This window comes from Portunus trituberculatus, chromosome 49, assembly GCF_017591435.1.
Source record: "Portunus trituberculatus isolate SZX2019 chromosome 49, ASM1759143v1, whole genome shotgun sequence".
Taxonomy (NCBI): Eukaryota; Metazoa; Arthropoda; class Malacostraca; order Decapoda; family Portunidae; genus Portunus; species Portunus trituberculatus.
This window is the reverse complement of record NC_059303.1, coordinates 4,399,229-4,425,359: the sequence shown is the minus strand read 5'-3', so window position 1 is coordinate 4,425,359 and position 26,131 is coordinate 4,399,229. Positions and strand designations below refer to the sequence as shown.

The window sequence follows — 26,131 nt, the reverse complement described above, 5'->3', positions numbered from 1 at the left end:
GTTGCATGGAAGATTAGTGTCTTTATAATTGGTGGTCTTGTTAGTGATGGTGTAGAGTTCTTGTTTAACTATCACTAAAGAAAACAGTAAATTTCTCAGGTGTTTTTTCCACTTGAACTATCACTAAAGGCTACAAAGATTACTCATATTCTCTTGGCTGTTCTAGCTATTAATGGTTAAGGATCCTTGTTAAATCATTGCCAAAGAGGAGATCAGTTTTCTGATGGATATTTTTTCCATTAATCATTAAAGGTTACAGGGAAGATTACTCAGATTGTCATGACTTCTTGTTATTGACCATATAGAATCGTTGTTTAAACTAATTTAAGAGAAAAATGATCAGGTTCTAGTGAGTATTCGTGCTGTTGCTAACATAGATGCTTCCTTAAACTATCAACAGAATCAAGAAAACACTCATGAAAATCTAGTAATTACCTATATACCTGTTTAAACTGAGGATAAAACAGCAAAACATTTTAGAAGAATAATACAACACTTAATAACCTCTTAAGAGATAAAATAGTAATAACATCCCTATCTCCATTCCTCCTCCTCCATCCTCCCACCTCCGTTCGTACCTCATCAAGAGGAACTTAACGGAGGAAATTAATGGCGTCTGAGACCTTTGTGTCCACCCCACCATCACTCCATCATCATTCAGTCCATTGAAACGTTGAGGCGAAATATGATGTTAATACTAATTTTTCTCCTTCCATTTGAGTGTGTTGCTTCATGACGGTGTGTTGCGCGTTTAGACTCGTGTTTGCGTTAGTTGATTGATTTGTGTCCAGTGATAATGCTACTGCTGGAGGAGGAGGAGGAGGAGGAGGAGGAAAGATACGGAGGTAGATGAGAACAAGGAAAGGAAGGTGTGAATAAAAGGAGAGGAAAGGAGAGGTAAAAGAGGATGAGAAGGAAGTATATGAGAGGAAGAGGACAAGGAGTTAAAGTGTAGGGAAGATTAAGAATAGGAGGAGGAGGAGGAGGAGGAGGAGGAGGAGGAGGAGGAGGAGGAGGAGGATGGCGAGGAGATGCGGTGTTAAAGTGATGGTGTTAACAACATAGGTGGGAATGAGACGTGCGAAAGGCAGTAGCTGAGAACTAAACGTCGTAGGAAATGGCAACATCAATCATGGCGTGGGATTCAGTGAAGCTTCGCAGATTTAAAGTTTGTCACTCCCTTCAACTTATCCTCACTTTTAACCTTCAACATCACTCGTGAATAATTACATTTCATGAGTTGTAGTGAACGTGAGGGATTGGTAAGACTGCTGCCCGTAAAATAAGACAGTAAAGGAAGAGAGTTCGGTCAAACGGGAAGATTTCAAGTATCACTCATTTATTTCTACTAATCAGGGCCGTTTCTAGCTATAGGCGGACAAGGCGATTCTCTAGGGCCCCCAAGCCACCAGTGGCCCCCTGGGTAGCTTGGAAAATTTAAATTTCCTAAGTCACCCACGGGCTCCGACGAAAAATTGAAATCTAGGGCCCCCCCAAACATCATCTTACCTAGGGCCCCCACAAAGCAAGAAAAGGCCCTGCTACAAATTCCCGTCTCACTGTTATCGTCTAACTTCACTCAGATACTTAAACTTCTCGAGTTGCAGTAAAAGTGAGAAATCCATAGAAGCTTGTAAAGTGAGTAATCTACGGTTAAATAAAGTAAGATGAGGTAATTTGAACTTCATGGCTGCCTGAAACATGACTCGAAGCCTCAACGGATCACAGCCACGTCGCCGCCCCTGCTACCAGCCTGCCGCACCAGCACGGGCGGAGCGTGGGCGTGTGACGAACCTGAGGGACGTGACGGTGCAGGTACTGGGGCGAGAGATGGTGTGTGCGTGAGGAAAAGTTGGGAGGAGGCGAGGAGGTGAAGGAGAACGAGGAGAGAGATGAGATGGAGGGAGGTGGTGGTTGGGCCTCGTAATGATGTGTGTGGTGGCGTGTCCTCTCCCTCCTTCTCTCTCCTCTTCGCCCTCTTCCTCCTCCACTCTTCCGTCACCACTCTCAAGAAAAAAGAGGAAAAAACAGTGGAAGGGAAAATCTTCAGCGTTAAGAGAGACCATGGTTAGTGTGCTCAGCTATTTTTATTCTTCTCCTCCTTTTTCTGAATATAATGGTAAGAGCATGTGAGTTTTTCTCTCTGGTGGTTGACAATGCTTCAGAAAACACAGTAACTCCCTTTGCATGTGTTTCAATCTTCGTTGGCTTATTTGTATTTTGTGTGTTGTTCATGTGACGTGTATGGTTTTTTTTTTTTTCTTTGGTTTATTGAGTATTAAGTAAACATTAGTATAGGAGTGTGAGTGTGAGTATGAGTGAGTGAGTATGAGTATGTGAGTGAGTGTGCAGGAGTGTGAGTATGAGTGAGTGAGTATGAGTATGTGAGTGTGTGAAGGAGTGTGAGTATGAGTGTGGGATTATGAGTAAGTATGAGTGAGTATGAGTATGAGTATGAGTGAGTATGAATGAGTATGAGTTTTTTTTTTAAAGTAAAGTAAAGTTTATTGTCATCATATACAATCATGTATGTACATAACAAACAAAATAGAGAGTTATTGGCATGATCCGTCGAGCCTGGACTCCCTGACGGAATAATTTGTAGAAATTTCAGCAAGGCTGGGTATAGTTAAATATTACTTGTATCTTTATCAGTACACAAACCCATGCACCCACATACACACATACATCAGTACATAAACTCGTGCACCCACATACATCAGTACATAAACTCGTGCACCCACATACATCAGTACATAAACTCGTGCACCCACATACATCAGTACATAAACTCGTGCACCCACATACGCACATACATCAGTACATAAACTCGTGTACCCACATATACCACTTACATGTACATATACATATTAACATATTTATATATTAATAGCTATATCCCTAAGAACTTTGTAATGCAAGTAAATGAGTATCGGTGTCAAGAAGCCAGGTCTCAGCTAAACAAAACATATCAAAATCATTTTCTAAAATATAATCAAATAAAATAGTATGCTTATTACGAACAGATTGTGCATTAATAAAACCAATTTTTAAACGTTTGCCCAAACAAGAGGGGACTAATGGGCATTCTATAAAGACTGGATATTCTGAGTCTGTTTCTTAGATTTATTTACAAATGGTTTAATAAGTGTACCAACCATCCATTTTGATCCATCTAGTATCTTATCTTTTTCATCCATTGGTACAACAAGGAGAAAAGATGAGTATGTATCATATTTAGATTTAAGTTTCGTACAGCTAGTGGGTATAACATCAACAGCATCTCTAACATATGCAGTCAGTTCCGTTTCTGCAGTGGCAGGATCAAGCCTACTCACAAATATCTTTGTTGTGGGTTGTACAACTTTCAGTCGTCCTACATGTTGCTGAGCAGTTTCTGCCGTGCCGGTCCCATTCACCACCTGTCGCCTGCGCTTGGCCACAGTGGCTCATGTAACATTTGTCACCATTCTCACTCTCACTACTATCAGCCTCTATAATAGGAGTAGGCCTAGAGTTTATAGGAGCGACCGGGACTGGAGACTGTGTAACACATTCTCTTCTCTGACGAATATTTGTTTTAGTAGGAGAGGTGTGACACTGACGCTCGGTATTGAACCCATAAATGTCTGAAATCTGCCGAGATAAAGTAGGCTTATTAATAATGTGAGACTGAGAAGTTGTTGTAGTTGGTGACTGATGGCCAACCTGAGCTACTGTCGAACTCAGAATATGCAGTTTAGTATCAAGTTGCTGATGTGTGACAGTCTGGACGCGGATGCTATTAATCTTATCATAAACATCTTCTTTTGAATCGTCAATAATCTGCATTACCGCTGAGACATCCGACGAGGGGACAGCAGCCGCTAAGGGAGCAGGAGGAAGCTTATCAAGCGAAACAGCAACAAACACAGGTTTGATAACTAGTTGTTCAAACTCCTGACTTTGTAGAGCTCTAACAATCTTAAGTACCAACTCAAGACGCCCAGGAAAATTATCATTTGTTTCTTCCAATGAAGCTTCATATGTAAGAATCAAGTTCAGTATTACAGCAGCAGCAGTGGTTAGATCATTGTTAGAGATGCCGTCCCACAGCACCAAGTAATCAACAAGAGAAGAAACAGACATATCACGCAGCTTATTAGATAACTAGCATAGCACTTATTAATAATAATAGGAGCACCATTCACACACGCACAGTGATGGGCTACACAATTTGAGGTTGGAGCATGCTTGTTAAAACAAGCCTGGCAACAAGGTCAGGACGATCACTCTTGCCCTGCCGGCACACAGCACAATTAGTCATCTCGGCAACTCAGAGATAAGAGAACAGTAATGAATAAAATATCCGAAAAACCGATAAATAATAGCACTGGGGCAAGGCAAGTGAGACACCAACCTGCCAGACCAGGAACACAGCGACAATCCAACACCAAAACAAATTACCACTTAGGTAAGATTTAAAAGCAAATAAAAGTTAGGCAATGAACATATTAAAATCAAGTAAAATTAATAAAAGCACCAATAGAAAACAAGGCAGGAGCGCCGTGTATGCTCTCAGAGAGGGAGAGCGGAGAGACCCACACACACGTCCACCTCCTTCCGTGGTCAGTGTGTGTGGTAATGTGGTAATGTTTTTGTGTGTAGTGTAAGAACGAAGAGAATCCAAGAAAACAATCTGATTTGGGAATATTATGATAATTAGAAAATACATACGAGTGATTAACATCTAGGTCACTGTTGTACTTATCTTCTGCTAAGTCAAAAGGGCTAAAGGAAATATTACTTGTGTTAAAATTAAGAAATTCATCATCTATGGAAGTAAACGGTAATTCATGAAGAATACGTATCAAGGTATATGTACACAAATAGGATCAAATCGTGCTACTTAAATTTGGTTACTTTGATCCCTTTGGTTTCTCTTACGTGTTCTGGTATCCTTCGGTTTGTGTTGTGAGGTGACACGGCGCACACGAAATTCTGCGGTCGCTTCACCCTCAGACACGTCACCCTCCAACACACTGCCACTGGTGCCATGGGCGCGTTAAAAGATACACCAACACCAGTAGTGGGTCCTGCCCGTCCATCGTCTAATGGCGGAACACTTTCAACTGCCGGAGCCATGGTGTCAGGAACAGCAGCTTGGGTCGGATCATCAACACCTCCCGTGGTCGCCACGGCCCCAGGAACCGAAGCGCTTGCCGAGGTATCAACACGATCAGATGTTCCAGCAGGATTCGTCACAGAGATTCAATTCGTTCTCTCTTTGATAATGAGCCTTATGTGTTTGAAATAAGCTATTTTACCTTCAGGTCGTGCTTGCTTCAAAAGTAGTGACTGGTTCTTGACAATTTCTTGGGAAGCGGGGCATAAGTCTTTGTTGAAGTAGATTCCAGTACCCTTTGATTTTCTTGCGTTCCCCATTGCTGTCTCCCGATCACAGAAGTGCTCGAACCTGGCAACAATGGTTCGAAGAGCAGAACGTCCAGGCAAGCCAACTCTGTGAACACGCTGGAGCTTCATAGGTGGTAGTTGTAGCTTGTCTTTGAGCAGAGTTGAGACTAGTTCAGCAGTTTGTTCCCATATCTCTCCATTGGGTGTTTCTTTAATTCCAGTGATACCTATATTATCTCTCCGGCTGTAATCTTCTTGATAGTTGGTCCGCTGTTCCAAATCTTCAACGCGTGTCTTGAGTGCTTCAATTACAGTCTTGTGTTCTTGCTCAGATTTCCGAAGTGTTTTTGCTTCAGCTTCAAGATCGGATATTTTTGCATGAGAAAATTCAAGATTTCCCGTCAGATCACCAATCTTTGTCTCCATGAGGGCAATTCTCGAATTATTCTGTTCCACCACGATGTCTAAAGCACTACGGAAATCTTGTTTTTTTTGAGAATCCAGTTTAGGGTCTCGTGATCCATGCTTGGTCCAATTTCAAGAGCGTTCGAAAGGGACATCTGCTCACCACCACAGCCAGTTTGAGTGTGTGTGTGTGTGTGTGTGTGTGAGTATGAATGAGTGTGAGTATGAGTATGAGTGAGTGTGAATGTGAGTATAAGCATCCTTATGAGTGAGTATGAGTGTGAGTATGAGTATGAGTGTGAGTATGAGTATGAGTGAGTGTGAGTGTGAGTGTGAGTATGAGTGAGTGAGTGTGTGCGAGTGAGCATGAGTGTGAGTATGAGTGATTGTGTGTGTATGTGAGTGAGTATGAGTGCGAGTATGAGTGTGTGAGTGAGTATGAGTGCGAGTATGAGTGTATGTGAGTGTGAGTATGAGTATAAGTGTGAGTGTGAATGAATGTGAGTATGAGTATGTGTGTGTGTGTGTGTGTGTGTGTGTGTGTGTGTGTGTGTGTACTTTTTAAATCAGATGAAACTGTAATTTAATCAGACCACTTTTATCTGGACGAGGTAGTTAACGCCGAATCTAATGTTTAGGTTAATTAGTAGATAACGATAAACCTAAATAAATTTTTTCTAGAGTATGTCTGTTTAGGTTAGGTTAGATTAGGTATCATGGCATAGTTATATTCGCGTTTTTTTGTTTCTTTTACTAGTTACATTGTTTTTGCACATCTCTCTCTCTCTCTCTCTCTCTCTCTCTCTCTCTCTCTTCCCAGGTTGCTGACGTGGTGTGTGTGTGTGTGTGTGTGTCTTAGCTGACCTTGCATGACCACCGGTAAGCGATGCCCCTTCCTGAGCTACTATTATCTCCATCACGCAATCGCGACCACTTGCTTCTCCAGGTTTTGTCTTTTTACTGCGTTTATTTTTTGAGTAATTAAGTAATCCAGATTCGGATACGCGGCTGAAGGGAAACGAAAGCAAACTCGTGTCCGTTTCATATCAATTTTTTTTTTCATTCTCCTTTCTGTGTCCGCATTGGAACCATTATTAGAAAACGAGAAATTGCACTGGTACGTTGTTCGAGTGTACCTATATAATGTACCTTGTCTCTGTGGTCAAAGGATTATTATTTTTTTTCCCGTCGTTGTTGTTTTTTTATTGTAAGTGTGTGTGTGTGTGTGTGTGTGTGTGTGTGTGTGTGTGTGTGTGTGTGTGTGTGCAACCCGTTTTTAGACTCCGAGCGATTGCTATTGCTATTCAAAACAATTTTCCCTGGTGGCTCAAGTGGAACAGTGCAAAGAGAAAACACACAGGACTCCCACTTGACATAAATTTCCATCGTGTTATTGGACATGGAAACGAGAAGAAGGCTGACAAAATATGACTCTCCACCGCGTCACGTTCTTGCAGTATGCTGGACAGGAATAACTCGCCTGTTTTCCTCAGCACTGTAGTTCGCCTCGCTTCGTCACCTTGCCCTTTACTTCAACAGTACTGGGACGCATTTCTACCATGAGTTTGGATGTGTTTAGACGATTTTGTTTACATTAGGAAGGGTTTATGGAGGTCAGAAGATTTATAGCCTGAGTCTTCACTATTTTAATCCCCGTATAAGATTCTGAAGCTGTATAAAATCATCAAATAGTAACCAGAATGAATATGGAAACGCGTCATGGTACTGAAAAGGTAACCAGTATTTAGAAACATGACTAGTTTAAAAGGCCACAATAATGACGAATTTACCGTCAAGAGTTTTCTCCTTTAACGCAGAAACCTTGTTAATCTGTTACAAGAACCATAAAAAAAACACTTAAAAAACCCGTGTCACTTCAACTAGAGCCTTTTGAAAGTAGTGGGGGCGCTGAGGCAATATGCTCCTCTGTCATGGTCGAGGCCTGGCACTCGTCCTCCCTTCTGACATCTTCTGGAAAATATTGCAACGTTTCCTTCCAGCGTTACCCTCGTCCCGGATCCATCTTCCACAGCGTCTTGGGAGCGAAGGTTGCTGCGGCTGTAGTGAGGAATGAGTCTCGATTATTCGCGTGTTCGACCCCGTACTGAAGGGAGGGATGAGGGAGGAGAGAAGAGCAATAGGAGAGAGGGAGAGGGGAAGGAGGAAGGTTGGGAGGGTAAGAAGGTTGAGAACGGCCGGAAGAAGGAACTTGAGCTGTAAAGGGAGAAAGATAGGTATAGGAGAGGAGAGAAGAGGGTGCTGGATGGAAAGAAAAAGGAAGATTATTATAACAGGAGAGGTGAATAAAGAAAGTGAGAAGGAACTGTTAGGAGAGAAAATAAAGGAGATGGAAACTGCCTCCTTTCTACTACTCCCTTTCCTCTTTTCCTCCTCTTTAGATTCATTTTCGTCTAGTCTTCTACCTACATCTTTCTTTATTCTGTCCTTACTTGTCTTCTCTACCTATTTTCTTTCCTTCAGTTTCCAAGTAAGGACAGAGAAAGAAAAATGTAGGTGGAATATTAGACGAAAAAAAAAAAAAATCTCAAAAGGGAGAAAAGAGGAAAGGGAGTAGAGGAAAGAGGAGGGAGAAAGTCAGCAAGGAGGCAGGAGAGGAAGGATAAGAAAGGAAGGAAAGACGGATAAGAGGGAAATCGGCTGAGAAGAGAAGCGTTTACCTACACATGGAGAGAGGAGAGAGGAGAGAGGGAGAGAGAGAGAGAGAAGGACAGAGAGGTGTGGGTGGAGAGGAAGACGGAGGGGAAAGAGAATCGAGGAGGAAGGGAAAGACGTTAAAGTTAATCCAGCGTGGGTGTATAAAGTCTCCTTATCTCAATTCAAAACGTATTTCCAGGGGCATTATTTCAGCCTGATATGACGAACCTGCGTTGAGCTCAGACCCGCTACTCATTTCCCTCGTCACAAGGATAATAGAGGGAGAGAGAGAGAGAGAGAGAGAGAGAGAGAGAGAGAGAGAGAGAGAGAGAGAGAGAGGGGTTAGGATAATAGAGGGGGAAAAGAGAGGGAAGGTAGGGGGTAAGAATAATAGAGGGAAAAAGAGAGAAAATAAGAGAGAGAGAGAGAGAGAGAGAGAGAGAGAGAGAGAGAGAGAGAGAGAGAGAGAGAGAGAGAGAGAGAGAGAGAGAGAGGTTGGGAGGGAAGGGAAAATAGGCCTATAGAAGTTCTTGCTCCCTTTCTATCTTATCTTTTCGTGTACTGCGTGTGATATTCCTTTCCTGTGTGTTGTTGTTGTTGTTGATCATTATTTTCTCTTCTTTGTTATGTTTTCTTATTGACATTTTTCGTTGTATCTGCTGAGAGAGAGAGAGAGAGAGAGAGAGAGAGAGAGAGAGAGAGAGAGAGAGGGAGAGGTAGATAGACAGACAGACAGACAGAAATAGTGACAGAGACAGAGACAGACAGAGCTATTCCTACCTTGTAACGCGTCAAGTACACGACACACGCTCTTTATACGTACTTATCTCCTCGCCTCCTCTAAGCTGGTTGTCTTTTACCGTAGACTTGAGCCAGCTGGTCGCCACGATGCTGTCTCATACTGTGTGGTTGATGTACTTCAGTGTGTTAATGGATAGAATATTGGGTCCGTGCTTCTTACGGTTTTAATTTTCTTGTGTGTATGTTTGATTTTGTTTTGTGTTATGTAAATATGTTGTGTTTGTTTTGTCAAGCTTAATTAATTGAATAATGTTAGAAATATGTAGTAGGTTTGTTAAATTCCTATTTGTTAGGGTTAGTTGCTATTATTATTATTATTATTATTATTATTATTATTATTATTATTATTATTATTATTATTATTATTATTATTATTATTATTATTATTATTATTATTATTATTATTATTATTATTAGATTTTCCTCGTTATTCTCCTCCCTGTCTTGTCTTGCTGAGGTAAGGCGAGTGTGGATGTTAGGTAGATTTATTTAGTAATCATATCTGAAGAATGTAAAGAGGAGGAGAGAGAGGAGGAATATCTACTAGTACAGTAATAGTAATGATGATAAATACTAGCCTTAACATGTTCATTGTATATGATATCTGCTAAACCTTTTAAGTGTTAATGATAATATGACGTTTGTTTGTTTGTTTGATAATCATTCATTATCTATTCACTTGTTTGTTTTATTCTATTTGATTTTTCCAATGGAAATTCCCGAAATGCTTGATCAATTTTCATTCATTTATTTATTTGAGTTCATTTTGAGTTTTGTCACTGTCTATATAGTCTTTAAAAATCAAAATTTAATGGCAGACAATTTTTACAATGGCAGCGAAGAATCCACGTCAATTAAAGCGACATGTTAATTTACAGCGTTCACTGCATTCTTTGTACTGGAGAAACCCTTCATTTCTTCTAACACTTTGGTCACTTCGCTACAGCCGCTAACTTCACCCTGAAACATGAGGTAGCAAACTTAATATTACTCCCAGGACCTTGCCTCTACATCACCACCACCGCAGCCCGGCTCACTTAAAAAACAAACTTTCAGACATTCACATTCACCACACCTGAGAAATGCCGTGACCTTAATGCAGCCAAGACCAGAGAGAATATCAAAACATACTTCCCAAAACTTACTTAACTTGACTTACAGCGTCTGGCTAACCTTTCATGCGGCGGCTCACTAAACTACCGAATGATTCTAAGAAAATGGCGTCAAAAGATATTCTTCTATAATTTCTACTTATTCTTAATCCTCACTAACAATGTCCATGTTTGATTTACGTTAATATTCAGATTAGCGGCTAATCATACATCTTTTTCTCCTGACACAGCCACAGCATTGCCAAGAAAACATAGACTAGTACACTAAAACCTAACCTAACTTAATCTAACTTACCCTAACACTTAACCCACAACTTGAGCCAGCCTTGTAGCACCTCGTCAATATTCAACATCTCCTGTAGTTAGCCCCGCCAGTCTTTCCCCTCTGTGGCGTTACGTAAGCCAGAAAGCCACACCCAAAGCTGCCAGTCTCTCTCTATCCTTCATTGTAGCAGTGAGTGATGTCGTGACGGGCTGATTCCCTTGTGAGTGACGGGGAAATAGGAAAAGGCGACGCAGATGGCTCAGGGAGGGACAGGATCCATTTCTCGCCATTGAGATAGACTTTCTCGGGCCAGCTGCTCATAATGCCGCTTTCTTGTACCTGAAGTGCACAAAGGAATGTAAAGAAATGGATGCTGGAGATGTGTTTTGATGTATTGCTTTGTTTGACCGTGTGCTGATTGAAGTATAATATGGAGGTAAAAGATGAAAGTAGATGTTATTTTATATTATATTGACATCTTTTTTTTTTTGTCTATCATTGAGCTTTAAGAGATATTGTGTGGAGATTGTTTTTCTTTCGACTATATTTCTATCTTAAGATATATCAGGGATCTTTTTTCTTAACATAGGAATGCATTAGAAAAGTGGCCTTCTTTTCTCTCTGTTTTCGTCTTTTCCTTTTCTTTTTTTCTTATTGTTATGATTCCTTGCTTTATTTATGTCCTCCTCCTCCTCCTCCTCCTCCTCCTCCTCCTCCTCCTCCTCCTCCTCCTCCTCCTCCTTATCCTCCTCCTCCTTATCCTCTTCCACCCCATCCTCTGCTCCTCTCAGTAGCTATAACCACTAAAATTATTACCTAAAATGAGTTCGAACTAAATCCTAAATGTGGTTACAACTCTACATGCCCTCCATTATGTAGCCGTCCCTAATGCTTCCCGTGTAAACCTTCCCCTTCATAGCGTTACCTTCAGAGCTATGAGGCCCGAGTGTCTCCCTCTTTAGGCGTGGTGAGGAGTTGATCAAATTACTCTGGTTAGCTTTTTGCCTTCAGTCTTGAGTTAGTGTTATGTAAGTGGTGGGTTGTTGGTAGGTCAGAAAACGTAAGGTAAAGAGAAAAGTGGTTCAGTGTGATGAAAATGTGAAAATGTGATAGTTTCTTTCTACTGGTTTTTATTGTTTTATTTTATTTTTTTTTCTGGGATTCTTTTCTTTAGGTTTTTTTCATGCATTTTGTATCCTTGGTCTGTTGACATGTGGGGTGAGAGAGAGAGAGAGAGAGAGAGAGAGAGAGAGAGAGAGAGAGAGAGAGAGAGAGAGAGAGAGAGAGAGAGTGTGAGAAAGAGAGTGTGAGAGTGAGAGAAGAATCGTTCATGCCGCAACCTAACCTAACATAACTAAGCCTAACGTAACCGAACATAAAACACTAAAGTGGAAAGTTCTGTACAGTTTTGTGGCACGTGTGTTCCTAAAGGCTTCTTGCGGCTTTCCTTATTTCTTGAGTGGGAAAAGTTACTCAACACTTCGCTATGATATAACAGTATAAACTAACGTAACATAATTTAACTTAACCTAATCTTACTTTACTTAATAAAAAACGTTCAACCGGAGAACTTAGCGTGGCAGTTGAATAACTTTCGACAATGTACTCGTACTTGAGGCCATTAACTGTCTTAACTCTACCACTCCTCCTTAGATCATCTTCTTTTCTTTTATTTATACTATGTGGGCTTTTCAGGGGAATTTATGGGCTAGTATTTTTGGGGTACCTCCTATCTCAAAGCCCACCCGCTAGGAAACCGTTGCTCCAAGTGAGGAAACCCAACCTACACTCGGACAGTGGACAGGATTTGAACTCGTGTTCTTGGAGACCCCTCGGACCCCAAAGCACGAATGGTTCCACTGTACCACGGCGGTCCCAAGTTCACCTGTACACTAATCTATTACTGGATCACTTACTTCAATTTGCCGTGAGGAGAATGACTTACCATCCAACTTAACTCTTTGACAGCTATTTGATACATCTTTCCATAATTACTAAACATTCTAGGATGTCTCTACATGTTCCACGGCCATCTCCAGTCTTTGAACTGAATATAAATTGCAAAATATATTCTTTCAATTCTCTTCTTTCTTGTAGGTGCTTATAAAGATTTATTGTATTACTTACGGTGCTATTAATTGCTTCGTATCTGTGAAAGGATTGGCAATCTCATCATATACAATAATTGATGTACACATATGAAAAATTAATAAAAAATGTTGGCTCAGAAACACATGGAGAGGATTATCAAAAAGTTACCAAAAATAGGGTTTTAAGTTGAGAAGAAATTAAATTATTGGTTTGCTTTATAAGAAGTTTACCTGAATGTTAATTCGCTATAGGGAAGTAAACCTTAATTTCACTTGGGGTGAATGTGGCTTTGTGTTATCAGTTTACAATTAGTAGTTGACATCTAAATGAGTTTTCTTGTAATCAGCTTAACTCCTTCAGTATCGTGATGTGTTTTCATATTTGTTCAGCTTACTATTTTCTGATTTTATACAGCTTCAGACACTTGTGTTGGGATTAGAATTATGAAGACTCCGGCCATTAGTCTTCTGACCTCCGTAGACCTTTCCTAATCTATATAAATCTATATAAATCTATTTAAAACCGTGGTAAAAATTGCGTCCCAGTACTGAAGGTGTTAACAATCGTGTTTCGTATACAGTTACTTGTTTACATGTTGCTTAGTGTACCTGTATCTTAAGGACCCTATAGTAATCTTTTGCTGAATATGGCTTTCTATAACCAGTTCATGATTATCAGTTTACCTATGAATAAGTTTATCTGTATGCCTTTATATAATTAGTTTACAAACATCATTTACAGCTTAGTCCGTATCTACTTCTTTCCTTGGATGCATATCTTAATTTCACGAAAGCGTTTTTATATCCATTCTGCTAACTATTTGGTGATTTCATACAGCTTCAGAAACTTATGAAGGGGATTAAAATAGTGAAGACTGTGGCCATTAATCTTCTGACCTTCATATACCCTTCCTAATGTCAATAAAATGGTCTAATCTTACAAAAATCTTAAGGTAAAAATGTGTCTCAGTATTGTAGGAGTTAATCAGTTCTCCATTATCAGTTCACCTCTAGATCCGTTTAACCGTATCTTGATTCACTCCCTCTAGAGACACGTATCTTCGTTTCACGCTGGGCGAATGTTGGTTTATAGCCTCGGTAACTCTCTGGCGGGGGAAATTGCGTCTTATCTTCTTATTTGCGCGAATAATTAAGTCCCACAGCAGCTTAACTTGCCTTTGTCTACTCCACGGGTAGCTGATTTAGGCCTCTCTCTCTCTCTCTCTCTCTCTCTCTCTCTCTCTCTCTCTCTCTCTCTCTCTCTCTCTCTCTCTCTCTCTCTCTCTCTCTCTCTCTCTCTCTGTCTCTGTCTTCTCTCTCTCTCTCTCTCTCTCTCTCTCTCTCTCTCTCTCTCTCTCTCTCTCTCTCGAGGATTTTTTCATTACTGTGTTGAAATTTATGGTAGTTTCTTGTTTGTCTTTGTTTTATATGTTATTTTTTTCTGTAAGAACTTCACAATTACTCTCTCTCTCTCTCTCTCTCTCTCTCTCTCTCTCTCTCTCTCTCTCTCTCTCTCTCTCTCTCTCTCTCTGGATTAAGTATTAGTGGTGAGTCCTGCGGTGATGTGTCTTGTCTTAACCCAAAGCGGCAGACCATGTTCATTTAGGCCATAGAGTACGAGAGAGAGAGAGAGAGAGAGAGAGAGAGAGAGAGAGAGAGAGAGAGAGAGAGAGAGAGAGAGAGAATTTCGGAGGCATGAATAGACAAAAAAAAAGAAAAACTGAAATAAAGAAAGTCTTGCAAAAATAAACGGAAAAAAAAAATCTCTAGTCACTTTCAACAAACTAATGTAAAAAAGAAAAAAAGAAAAGAAAAAATACAACATAGAATCCTCTCAAGAATCCTGCATCCTATACTGCAACATTTTCCCTCTCTCCTTCTCTCCTCTCCTGAATGCACCTCCTTTGTCCTCTCCTTCACGCCTGTCGACAGCAGCAGCAGCAGCAGTAGTAGTAGTAGTAGTAGTAGTAGTAGTAGTAGTAGTAGTGGTGTAGTGGTGAAGTGTAGTAGTAGTAGTTGTAGTAGTGCAGTAGCAGCAGTAGTAGTGTAGTAGTAGTAGCAGCAGTAGTAGTAGTAGTAGTAGCAGTAGTAGTAGCAGTGGTAGTGGTGGTGGTAGTAGCAGTAGCAGTAGTAGTAGTAGTAGTAGTAGTAGTAGTAATGATAGTGGTGGTAGTAGTAGTAGTAGTAGTAGTGGCAGTAGTAGTTGTAGTAGTATTAGTATTAGTAGTGATAGTGGTAGTAGTAGTAGTAGTGATAGTGGTAGTAGTAGTAGTAGTGGTAGTAATAGCAGTAGTAATAGTATTGGTAGTAGTAGCAAAATAACAATAACAATAAGAGAAGTGTTTCTGGTGGTGGTGGTGGTGGTGGTGGTGGTGGTGGTGGTGGTGGTGTTAACGAAGGATGAATGAGATAGGGAGGATATTTAGGAGGAAGAAAAGATACAATAGATGGAAAAATTAGTCAAGTAAGAGACGAAGGAGAAACAAGGAGGGCGAATAGGAGGAAATATAAAAATGACAGTAGAAAAGATCCAACAGGAGAAAAAATGGAGAAAGCAAGAGATGGAGAAGTAAGGAGGGAAAAATAAGGAAAAACACATAACTGGCAATAGAATTAGGAAGAAGAGAAAGAAGAGAAAGAAAAAAATGGCAAGAGGAGAAAGAAAACGACAATGAGAACGGGGAAAATGAACTTAGCAAAAAAAAAAAAAAAAAAGCATAGAAAAGTAAACAAACAGAACATGTAGTAATAACAAAAAACTGGGAAGAAACGAAACAAAAAAAAAAAAAAAAAAACCCAAGGAGATATGTAACAAACACCAAAGATGTGGTAAAAAATACACATGTCACGACTCCAGCTGCTAACGACAATATAGTTCAGTGTTTAGAAACGCATTGATCTCTCACCACGACTATTTTCCAAGGCCACAGAGAAGATTAGCAGGGTTTTCAAGAGTGTTTCTCAAGTTAATATGTCAGTCTGCCCCTAGAACTGTAAGAAGAAAACAACAGCTTAAAGACTCGTGCTAACCTCGATAAAGTCTTTTGAAATAATGGGGTGAAGCACAGAAGTGTTTGAGAATACGAGCTCTGACTCTCAGCAACACACATACTTTTCTTTTTTTATGAAGGAGAGAAGGCCAGCCAAGGGCAACACAATGCTAAAAAAAAAGGCCCACTTGAGTGCTGGTTCTCTAAAAGATAAGTAAAGGGTTAGCCAAAATTAGGGAGCAAATGCCTCAATACCTCCCTCTTAAAAGAAGTCAAGTCGTAAGAAAATGGAAATACAGAAGCAGGGAGGGAGTTCCAGAGTTTACCAGTGAAAGGTATGAATGATTGAGAGTGCTGGTTAACTCTTGTATTCGAGGGTTGAACAGAATAGGGATGAGAGGAAGAAGAAAGCCTTGTGCAGCGGGACCACAGGAGGAGGGGAGGCATGCAGTTAGCAAGGTCAGTTGAACAGTTAGCATGAAAATAGCGATGAAAAATAGAAAGAGATGCAAAAGTCAGTCAGAGGAGGGGAGTTGATGAAACGAAAAGCTTCTGATTTCACCCTATCTAATAAAGCTGTTTGAGTGGAAGTCCTTCCCCCCCCCCACAAACATGTGAAGAGCACTCCATACAGGGGCGGATAAAGTCCTTGTAAAGAGTAAGCAGTTGCAGGGGCGAGAAAACTGGCGGAGACGCCGCAGAACGCTTAACTTCATAGAAGCTGTTTTAGCAAGAGATGAGAAAAGGACACAACGAGGATATTCAGTGTGGAAGAGGCAGACAGTTGAGTGTCAGTGAAGAAGAGGGGATAGTTGTTTGAAAGGTTGTGTCGAGCTGATAGATGAAGGAATTGAGTTTTTGAGGAATTGGAAACTAATAAGTTTTCTCTGCCCCAATCGGAAATCTTAGAAAGATGAGAAGTCAGGCGTTCTGTGGCGTCCCTGCGTGATCTGTTGTCTGGTTGTCTCTGAAAGGACGTGAAAAGATGTAGGGTGGTATCATCACCGTAGGAATGGATAGAGCAAGAAGTTTGGTTATGATCATTAATGAACAATAGAAAGAGTGGATGACAGGACAGAACCCTGAGGAACACCACTATTGATAGATTTAGAAGAACAGTGGCCTGCTACCACAGCTGCAATAGAACGGTCGGAATGGAAACTTGAGATAAAGTTGCAGAGAGAAGGATAGAAACCATAGGAGGAAAGTTTTGAAATCAAAGCTTTATGCCAGACTCTATCAAAAGCTTTTGGTATGTCTAACGCGAAAGCAAAAGTTTCACCGATATCTCTAAAACACACACACACACACACACACACACACACACACACACACACACACACACACACACACACACACACACACACACACACAAGCCAGAGGACCGGGGTTCGATTCCCCGGCCTGGTGGAGATATTTGGTGTGTCTCCTCACGTGTAGCCCTGTTCACCTAGCAGTGAGTAGGTACGGGATGTAAATCGAGGAGTTGTGACCTTGTTGTCCCGCTGTGTGGTGTGTGCCTGGTCTCAGGCCTATCTGAAGATCGGAAATAATGAGCTCTGAGCTCGTTCCGTAGGGTAACGTCTGGCTGTCTCGTCAGAGACTGCAGCAGATCAAACAGTGAATTACACACACACACACACACACACACACACACACACACACACACACACACACACACACACACACACACACACACACACACACACACATATCAAGCCTTCACTCCCAGGCCTTCAGCTTAATACGTGGGACGATGTGCTGTGTAGGCGAGGATCTTTTACCCTTGTCCCTCGTTCCATAACTGTTCACTCTCTCTCTCCCTGTCTCTCCCTCTCCCTCTCCTTTCCAGTGGCGGGAAACAGGGAAGATTGCTCGGGAGGCTGGTAATGACTGTCGAGAGAGAGGGAGAGGGAGAGAGAGAGGGAGAGGGAGGGTAGCGGAAAATGGATATGTAAAGTGACCTACCGAGAGAGAGAGAGAGAGAGAGAGAGAGAGAGAGAGAGAGAGAGAGAGAGAGAGAGAGAGAGAGAGAGAGAGAGAGAGAGATACCTTTTATATATGTATGCTTAAGTAAAAGGCCTGAAAAGTTGATTATATTTATCCCAGAGAGAGAGAGAGAGAGAGAGAGAGAGAGAGAGAGAGAGAGAGAGAGAGAGAGAGAGAGAGAGCTGATCACAGATACGTGGTAAGAGGGTCAGGAGGGAAGCAAGTCCAAAAACGGGTGAGTAGATTAGTGTTGATATGAAATGAGAATTTGCACCGATAAAGGAAGATGAGAGAGAGAGAGAGAGAGAGAGAGAGAGAGAGAGAGAGAGAGAGAGAGAGAGAGAGAGAGAGAGAGAGAGAGAGGAAGGAAAAAAAAAATGCACCCAAGAACTTGAAGTGTATAGAGAAAAGAGAAACGAAAGGAAAGATAGGATAGAGAAAAGAGAGAGAGAAAAAAAACACACACACAAAAAGAAGGGAACATAAATGATGGAAATTGAAACGGTGAAGGTGAATGGGAGAAAACAAAGACGCTAAATATTTAAAGAAAACATATGAACGAATAAAGGGAGAAGAGAGACGGTGGATGAAAGTGAGAGAAAGGGAGACAGAGGGAAAGATGAAATCAGGCTGGCTATAGATTCATATTTGAGGAGAGAGAGAGAGAGAGAGAGAGAGAGAGAGAGAGAGAGAGAGAGAGAGAGAGAGAGAGAGAGAGAGAGAGAGAGAGAGAGAATTATGACTGAAATATATGTTGTGATTCATTAGATTATCAAGTTTCGAAGCATTATATTGATCTTTTTGAAGCTCTAACTCTGAAATTGGCATCGTTAATTAGGAAAGTACATAAAGTGGATCACGAGAGCTACAATATTCACATTGAAAAAAAAAAAAAAATAGTTGTGGATAATGAACTGTATTAATTCACGCGCCGGGTTTTGGTTTGGAAGTTGGAACGTGATGAAAGTAAAAGTTGAAATAAAAATGAAATGTTTGTAAATGTAGGAGGGAAATGTGAAGGTAATTAATTGATAGGTTAGAAATACTGAATGATTTGTCGATTAGGTAAGAACACGAGGTAGTTTCTTTGATATATACGTTAGAAAAATTGATTAGATATGGAAGAAATAAAGGAAAACAATATAAAAGATGAAAAAAGAATGATGAATGATTTGTCAATTAGTGAAAAAAAAACTACTGTAGGTAAGAATACGCGATAGTTCCTTTTATAATTGTTAGAAAAAATAGATTAAATATAGAAAGACAAGAAAAAAATATATCTAATGTAGATAAAAGTAAACACAAATAAGCAGACTAGATACAAAATAGATACAAAAACAAACCTTACTTGAAATATTCTTCCCCCCAAAAAAACCCCGAAAATAGAGAAGAAAAAGTTAGCTAATCTAATCTCGAAGGTCCCATCATGCTCCTCTTTGGAAACAGCTCAAGTTGTAGGCAGGAGAAAACGTAGCAAGAAAAGTGAAGTAGTGTAAATGTGGAGACCATGCCATTAATTAACCGCTTTACCTGTTAATGACTCGGGATCTGTTGCTTTATAGGAGTGACACTTGGTGGTATTACGGAGCAGAAGTAGGATCAGGGGGTGCTAAATGACTGTTTGTGTCTCTTTGTTTATGTCTCTCTGTCTGTCTTTTCTCTGTCTGTTTGTGTGTCTGTCTGTCTGTTTTCTCTCTCTCTCTCTCTCTCTCTCTCTCTCTCTCTCTCTCTCTCTCTCTCTCTCTCTCTCTCTCTCTGTCTCTCTCTCTCTCTCTCTCTCTCTCTCTCTCTCTCTCTCTCTCTCTCTCTCTCTCTCTCTCTCTCTCTCTCTCTCTCTCTCTCTCTCTCTCTCTCTCTCTCTCTCTCTCTCTCTCTCTCTCTCTCTCTCTCTCTCAGGTCATGCAGTTCAAGCACATAAAATATACTTGCACTGAGAAGAGAGAGAGAGAGAGAGAGAGAGAGAGAGAGAGAGAGAGAGAGAGAGAGAGAGAGAGAGAGAGAGAGAGAGAGAGACACTGAACTCCCTCACTTGTCTTCCTGTCAGTAGTGGCTTTTTAAACTGTAAGCTTTCCCCTGACCACCTTCTTATGCTGGAGAAGTCACGGCAGGTCAAGGGAGGATTGTGTGCACTGGGCAGGAAGTCAAGGTGGGCGACAGGTGACCGTGAAAGATGGAGTGTTTGAAGTCATTAAGGTGAAGGGGAGTGAGTTGGCAAGTTAAGGTATCACTCCACAAGGTAATAGGTCAAGATAAGGATTCCAGTGAAGGGGGTTTAGGATATGCTTCATTGATTTAGTAGGATATGTGGAGGTGTAGAGGTACGTTATAAGATCAATGGTAGGATCAAGGAGACAGGATTGATAGATGGAATTATGTGGCTTAAACACACAGGGACTGCCTCGTATAGGCGTGACGGGGCTCTTGCAGCTTCCCTCTATACATCCTTCACTAGTTAAAAGATTCATGATGTTAAAAGGTGCAATAGGATCACCACTAGAATCACTCATTGAAGACAAGAGGATTCCAGCAGTCAGGTGAAGGGAGTGTAGGATATTCCTCACTAGATAGAGGATTTATAGTATTAGGAAGTGTAAGTGATGGATGATAGGATTAATACTAGGATCTATCAGAGAACTTGAGGAAATTAATAGGTTTTCCAGTCATCAGGTGAAGGATGAGTAGGACATCTTTCATTAGGTGAAATATCAAGGCTGTCCAGAGTTACAATGGGTGAGTAACAGCGTCAATACCGCGATTAACCCTTTTAATACTGGAACACATCTTTATCTTGAGTTTGGGTGTGATTAGACGATTTTCTTGACATTAGGAAGGGTCTATGGAGGTGAGAAGATTAATGGCCAGAGTCTTCACTATTTCAATCCCCACATAAGTTTCTGAAGCTGTATCAAATCGCCAGGTAGCAAGGAGAGTGTATATGAAAAAGCGTCCTGGTATTGAAGGGGTTAGTATGTAAAGGATCTAGGATATCAGAAGGAGCTGAAGGTAAAAGACTAGGATCAGTTTTAGGATGAATTGGTGAAGTAAGACTAAACCAAAAGGGAAAGGTGAAATAGTATTCAAAACTTCTTAGATTAGGAGTTAAAGGATCCTTCATTCTAGGAGGTGAAGGAAACACTAGTAGGATATCGGCCAAAGAACATTAGAGGTAGCAGGACTCAATCATCTGGTCAAGAGAGTGTAAGATCCTGCCTAGCCTACATTAAACAGAGCCGGTAGGATGACAGAGGACGGGGGAAGAAGGATATCAGTCCATGAACTTGTATAAGGAAAAGGACATAAGATTCTAATAATTACGTGAAGGAAGTACAAAGTGTAGGATATCTCTTGTCAAATCGCATAGGACATTTCATAAGGCACATAGGATATTTCGTAAATCGCGTAGGATACCGCTATATAAGTAATAGGATATCTAGCGAATCTCAAAAGATAGGATAGAACGTCTCTCACCAAGAACATCCCTCATAAGTAGCAAAGGATGCCTCTCATCAGTAGCTTAGGATGTCAGGAGATGGATGAAGCAGCCTGGCAATCGATCAATAGGATATCATTGGGTGAGGCGGGTGCAGGTGGGTGTCAGCCAGGTGGAAGGGGTCGTGGATCGCCCAATAGCGCAGGGCATCACAGCAGGAGCCAACAAGGGCTGACATAGTTAGTATTGATCAGCAGGAGTGGTGTGTGGGGGCAGGAGCAGCAGCAGGACGGACGGAGGGCGGGAGGGAGAGAGGGGAGCAGGAGGACCACGAGTAGGAGTAGGAGAAGGAGGAGGAGTAGGAGGAGGGTCTGCCTGGGGTCACGGGAGGGTTGGGGGAGTGGAGGCAGGAGGGGAGATAGAGTCCTGCGGGATGGAGGAAGGGAGGGAATGGAGGGCGAGAGGGAGGGACAAAAGAGGAGGAGGAGGAGGAGGAGGAGGAGGAGGAGGAGGAGGAGGAGGAGGAGGAGGAGGAGGTAGGAGTCCTGTGTGGCTGGCGTGGTGGCCTCTCTGCAATGAATTTCAGAAATGCTTCCCTTTTTTCAGCAGATGTTGGAGAGGCCCTTGATTTTATTCATTTATATCCATTTATTTCCACCACCACCACCACCACCACCACCACCACCACCACCACCACCACCAAGCACTGTCCCTCATCACGCCCTTTGTCGCAAGATTTATGTATCTCACTGCTTATTATTTTTCCCCTCCGCCGCGTCAAGAGGGAGCAAAAAGAAAGACAGATCAAGGAGGCAAGAAAGCAATGAAGGAAGAAAGGAAGGGAAGGAAAGAAGGAAGGGAGGAAGGAAGGAAAGGAAGGGGAAATATAAATTCATTAGTGTGGTATTACTCGATTATCATTGCCTTCATTTCCTTTACCTACGAGTGAGGGGAAAAAATGGGTCGCTGGAGACTGAAGGGGAAAACTGGAGTACTCACTGAGATGACTGGTTATTAATTTTTCCTCTCTAATTTCTTTCCCATCGGACAGACCGAGAGGGGAAATAAGTAGCAGCAAGAATTCTGATGTGATTTTCCTCTTCCACTTTTCATTTTTCCCTCACGGCTCAGGGGAAGAGTGAAGTGCTAACACCAAGAGATCATTTACTCCCCTAACTTTTTCCCTCTCTTTATTTCCCCTCATGGCAAGGCGAGGGGAGAGAGTCACTGAAATAACTCACATTTTTCTATTTCTCAATTTTTTCCATTTTTTTCCTCCTTTTTATTTTTAGTGCAACAAGTGTTAGAGAGAGAGAGAGAGAGAGAGAGAGAGAGAGAGAGAGAGAGAGAGAGAGAGAGAGAGAGAGAGAGAGAGAGAGAGAGAGAGAGAGGGTGGGGGAGGAAGAGAAGGGAGTGACTTAAGTGCAAGAGTGGCAAATAATTTCTTTCACTTTTTTCCCTTTTTTCCTCAAGAACTCGAGGGAGATTTAAGTACTGGGAAAGGTGACAATTCTCTCTCTCTCTCTCTCTCTCTCTCTCTCTCTCTCTCTGTCTCTGTCTCTGTTCCCACACATTTTTTTGTCCCGGCAGAGAGACAGGTGACAATTTACTCTTTCTTCTTTTTCCCGCCAGTCCGAGGGGAGATGGCGGTGACCTCCTATGACCGAGGGCGCGTTGGGTCAGCCGGGGTCACAGCGGTGGTCGGCTCACACCCTCACGCCACTGGATGGTGGGCGGCGTACCACTGGGTGAGTTATGTGGGCGTTTGAGCTTTCTTCTTCTGTGTGTGTGTGTGTGTGTGTGTGTGTGTGTGTGTGTGTGTGTGTGTGTGTGTGTGTGTGTGTGTGTGTGTGTGTTTATAAAGTAGGTTAAGTTGGGTTTGTTATGTGTTAAATTTGCTATTTTTTTGTTTGTTTTACTGGATTGTTCTCTCTCTCTCTCTCTCTCTCTCTCTCTCTCTCTCTCTCTCTGTATTCTCAAGTTGCTGTCGTGATGTACGTATGTGTGTGTGTGTGTGTGTGTGTGTGTGTGTGTGTGTGTGTGTGTGTGTGTGTGTGTGTGTGTGTATTTAGTGTAATTTATTTTAGTGTTTAGTGTAATTCATAATTGTTTAATTTCTTTGTATATCGTGTCGTTTAGTGTAATTCAGTTTTATTTATATCACGTGTTTGTAATTCAACAAATGTTATATTACAAAATTGCCTCTTTTTTTTCCTTTTTTTTCGAATTTATCTCGTATTCAAATCATTATTTCCGTCACCTTCATTATCTTTCAACTTACACGCACTCCTCTACCGTCATTTTTCTTCCTTTTCTAATATTTCTTTCTTTTTGTTATCTGAATCTCTTCTCCTTTCATCATCGTCATGAAATTAATTCCCTTCCTGTCTTTCCTTTCACTTCTCCTTCATCCTCATTGTCCTTCTCGCAAATATTTTCACAGTTATCCTTTTCCTCCTTGATTTTCCTCTCTTATCTTCCTCTTCTTCATTGTTCTCCTCGTCAGTGTCGTTCTCCTCCTCCCAGTCGTTTTCTGGCACACTTGTCGTCCTCGTGTTAGTCCCATTTATTCTCGTTTTCTTTACTCGCTTAAGTCATCCTCTCGTGAAGGTCGTTCTTGTCATCGTTCTCGTCCTTACACTCGGCCCTTTGCTCTCTTCGCTTTCCTTCCGCTAGGGGACAGAGGGAGGGTTGTTCTTGAAGACCATGCTAGCGGGGACTTCATTTTAGACGCCGGTGACTCTTCCCTGCTACGCGAAATATGTGGGAGTTTCGCAAGGTTATCTGGGAGGAAGTTTCCGCTCGTAAATCAGGCTTGTAGACCGCCATGGAGAAAACGAAGGGCGAGTTATGGTGTAATATCGGAGAGGTGGGGAGGGGGAAGGCTTGGGTACACGTGGGACAAGAGGACTGGTTTATTCAATGTTTCTCCTGTGTGATGGGACAAGTTTCTCTCATCCAGCGGCGTGTGAAGCTGGATATTTACCGGGGCTGCTGGAGACGATGCGTAGAGTGTGAATATCTTGTACTCTTTCAACCACGTAGGCGGATAATGGTTGTGGGTGGGCGCGGGTAGCTTGGCAGTGAAGGGGCGGCGGCCAGGGTGAGTTGGGCGGCGGTCATTCCGATGTTGGTGGATGGGACTGATCGATATAAAAGTTTTCATGGCGCCGCAACGGGATCATTAACGTCGCCCCTCCCAGATTCCCCAGCCCCGCGGTGCACACGAGGACAGAGCGAGGCCTGGCGACGCACTGCTCTGCTGATTGGTGGGGCAGGACTGGGATTGGGAGGGAAAGAAGGAAGGAAGAAAGGAGGGAGGGAGGGAAGGATGGATGACTCAGCGTTTATAGACTGACCTGATAGTATATTAGTCCGTCCAGTTTTGCTCTTTGTTTTATTACTCACTCACTCACTCGCTCACTCACTCACTCACTCACTCACTCACTCACACACTCACTCACACACACACACTCACTCTCACTCTCTCTGTCTCTGTCACTCAGTCAGTCAGTCAGTCAGTCAGTCAGTCAGTCAGTCAGTCAGTCTGTCTGTCTGTCTGTCTGTCTGTCTGTCTGTCTGTCTGTCTGTCTGTCTGTCTGTCTGTCTGTCTCTCTCTCTCTCTCTCTCTCTCTCTCTCTCTCTCTCTCTCTCTCTCTCTCTCTCTCTCTCTCTCATCAGTTGTATCGTTTTCCTGTGTATTATTCTGTATAGCATTGTCAAGTTAGTACAATTCTCACTCAATCTAGACTATATTTTTAAACTCTTTGTCGCCTCCATTTTTCTTCAGGTAAACTCTATTGACAATTACTGTTTTCAAGGATGTTTGTATAACTTCAGTGATAGTTTATGAAGAATTCTGCATCATAACTAAGTAAAGTATCAATACGACTACGACTATTCACTTGTTCCTTTCAAATAGTTAGGATGAGAGGAGGAAACGTTTAAGAATACGAACCTCATTTGAGTACCATTGAATTCCACCTCGTCCACCAGTGAAGCTTTGGTCGTATACGAGTACTCGCTCATCCTGTCTTAGCTCATGCCCAACTAATTTAAGTTCAGCATGCTTTAATTAATTACCTTCCTTCCTGTCCCAGTTCATCTCGGGATAACAGACAGCTCCTCGCAGCAAAGCGTACCGGAACTTATGAAGGTTTTCTCAACGTAAACTCAGCCTTGTTATTTTTCCGTCTTCCTTACTCAGACACTCTGTCTTAAATGCCCCAAGCTCTCATTACGTTTATTTCCAAAGACCATAGAGATAATTATGAACGTTTTTGTGAATGTTTTTTGCGTTGACGGTGCATAGTTCAGCTTAAAACAACGCTAAACTCATGACCTACACATGTACTAATTTCTTTTTCATTTTCCTCACTCAGACACACTAATAAACGTCTCAAGCTCTAAATAAGTTAGTTTCCAAAGAACGCAGAGGTTATGAAAGGTTTTGTGGCTGTTTTTCGCATTGAAGGTACATACTGTAGTTCATCTTAAGGCATCGCTAGAATCATGGCCCATACATACACTCAGACCTTTTTCATCTTCCTTTCTGACACGCACTCACAAACGCCTCAATCTGTAAATAAGTTAGCTTCCAAAGAACACAGAGACAATTGAGAAAGTTTTTGCTAGTGCTTTTCGCATTGAAGGTGCATTATTCAGCTTGTAGTATAATCATGATCCACACATACACTCACACACTCAGAACTTTTACATCTTCCTGTCTCAGACACGTACTCATAAACGCCTCGAGTTCTCATTGAATTAGTTTCCAAAGACCACAGAGATAATTAGCAAAGTTCTCATGAGTGACTTTTCATTGAGGGTGCATAATCTTTGTTAATTCTTTCATTCCTATTTGCCACATTTCTCAATAATCATTAGCTATTTCAGTACACCTTTGCTTCTCCTACAGCCACTTCCAAGCACTTCACTGTATAGGAATTGCAAAATCCATTCTAATTTTATCCCATTCTTTCTTGTAGATGCTTATAGAT

The 26,131-nt window shown here is 41.7% G+C and overlaps 1 protein-coding gene across 1 annotated transcript; it reads right to left on the bottom strand.

The window, feature by feature from the left end:
* Positions 1 to 3,307: 3,307 nt before the first annotated feature.
* LOC123499063 lies at positions 3,308 to 5,240 on the bottom strand. Its single transcript, XM_045246659.1, has 2 exons — positions 4,927 to 5,240; positions 3,308 to 3,636 (listed from the first exon to the last, which is right to left on the bottom strand). Exons 1-2 carry the CDS (start codon positions 5,122 to 5,124, stop codon positions 3,331 to 3,333), a joined length of 504 nt encoding a protein of 167 aa, XP_045102594.1. The 5' UTR covers positions 5,125 to 5,240; the 3' UTR covers positions 3,308 to 3,330.
* Between the last annotated feature and the right edge of the window lie 20,891 nt (positions 5,241 to 26,131).

Bases quoted from the DNA above. Each gene is read 5' to 3' on its own strand.
- LOC123499063 (XM_045246659.1), bottom strand. From the start codon at position 5,124: ATGGCTCCGGCAGTTGAAAGTGTTCCGCCATTAGACGATGGACGGGCA. The intron at 3,637-4,926 runs GTAAGAGAAACC...TTATCTCGGCAG, and splicing joins ACCGAAGGATACCAGAACAC to ATTTCAGACATTTATGGGTT.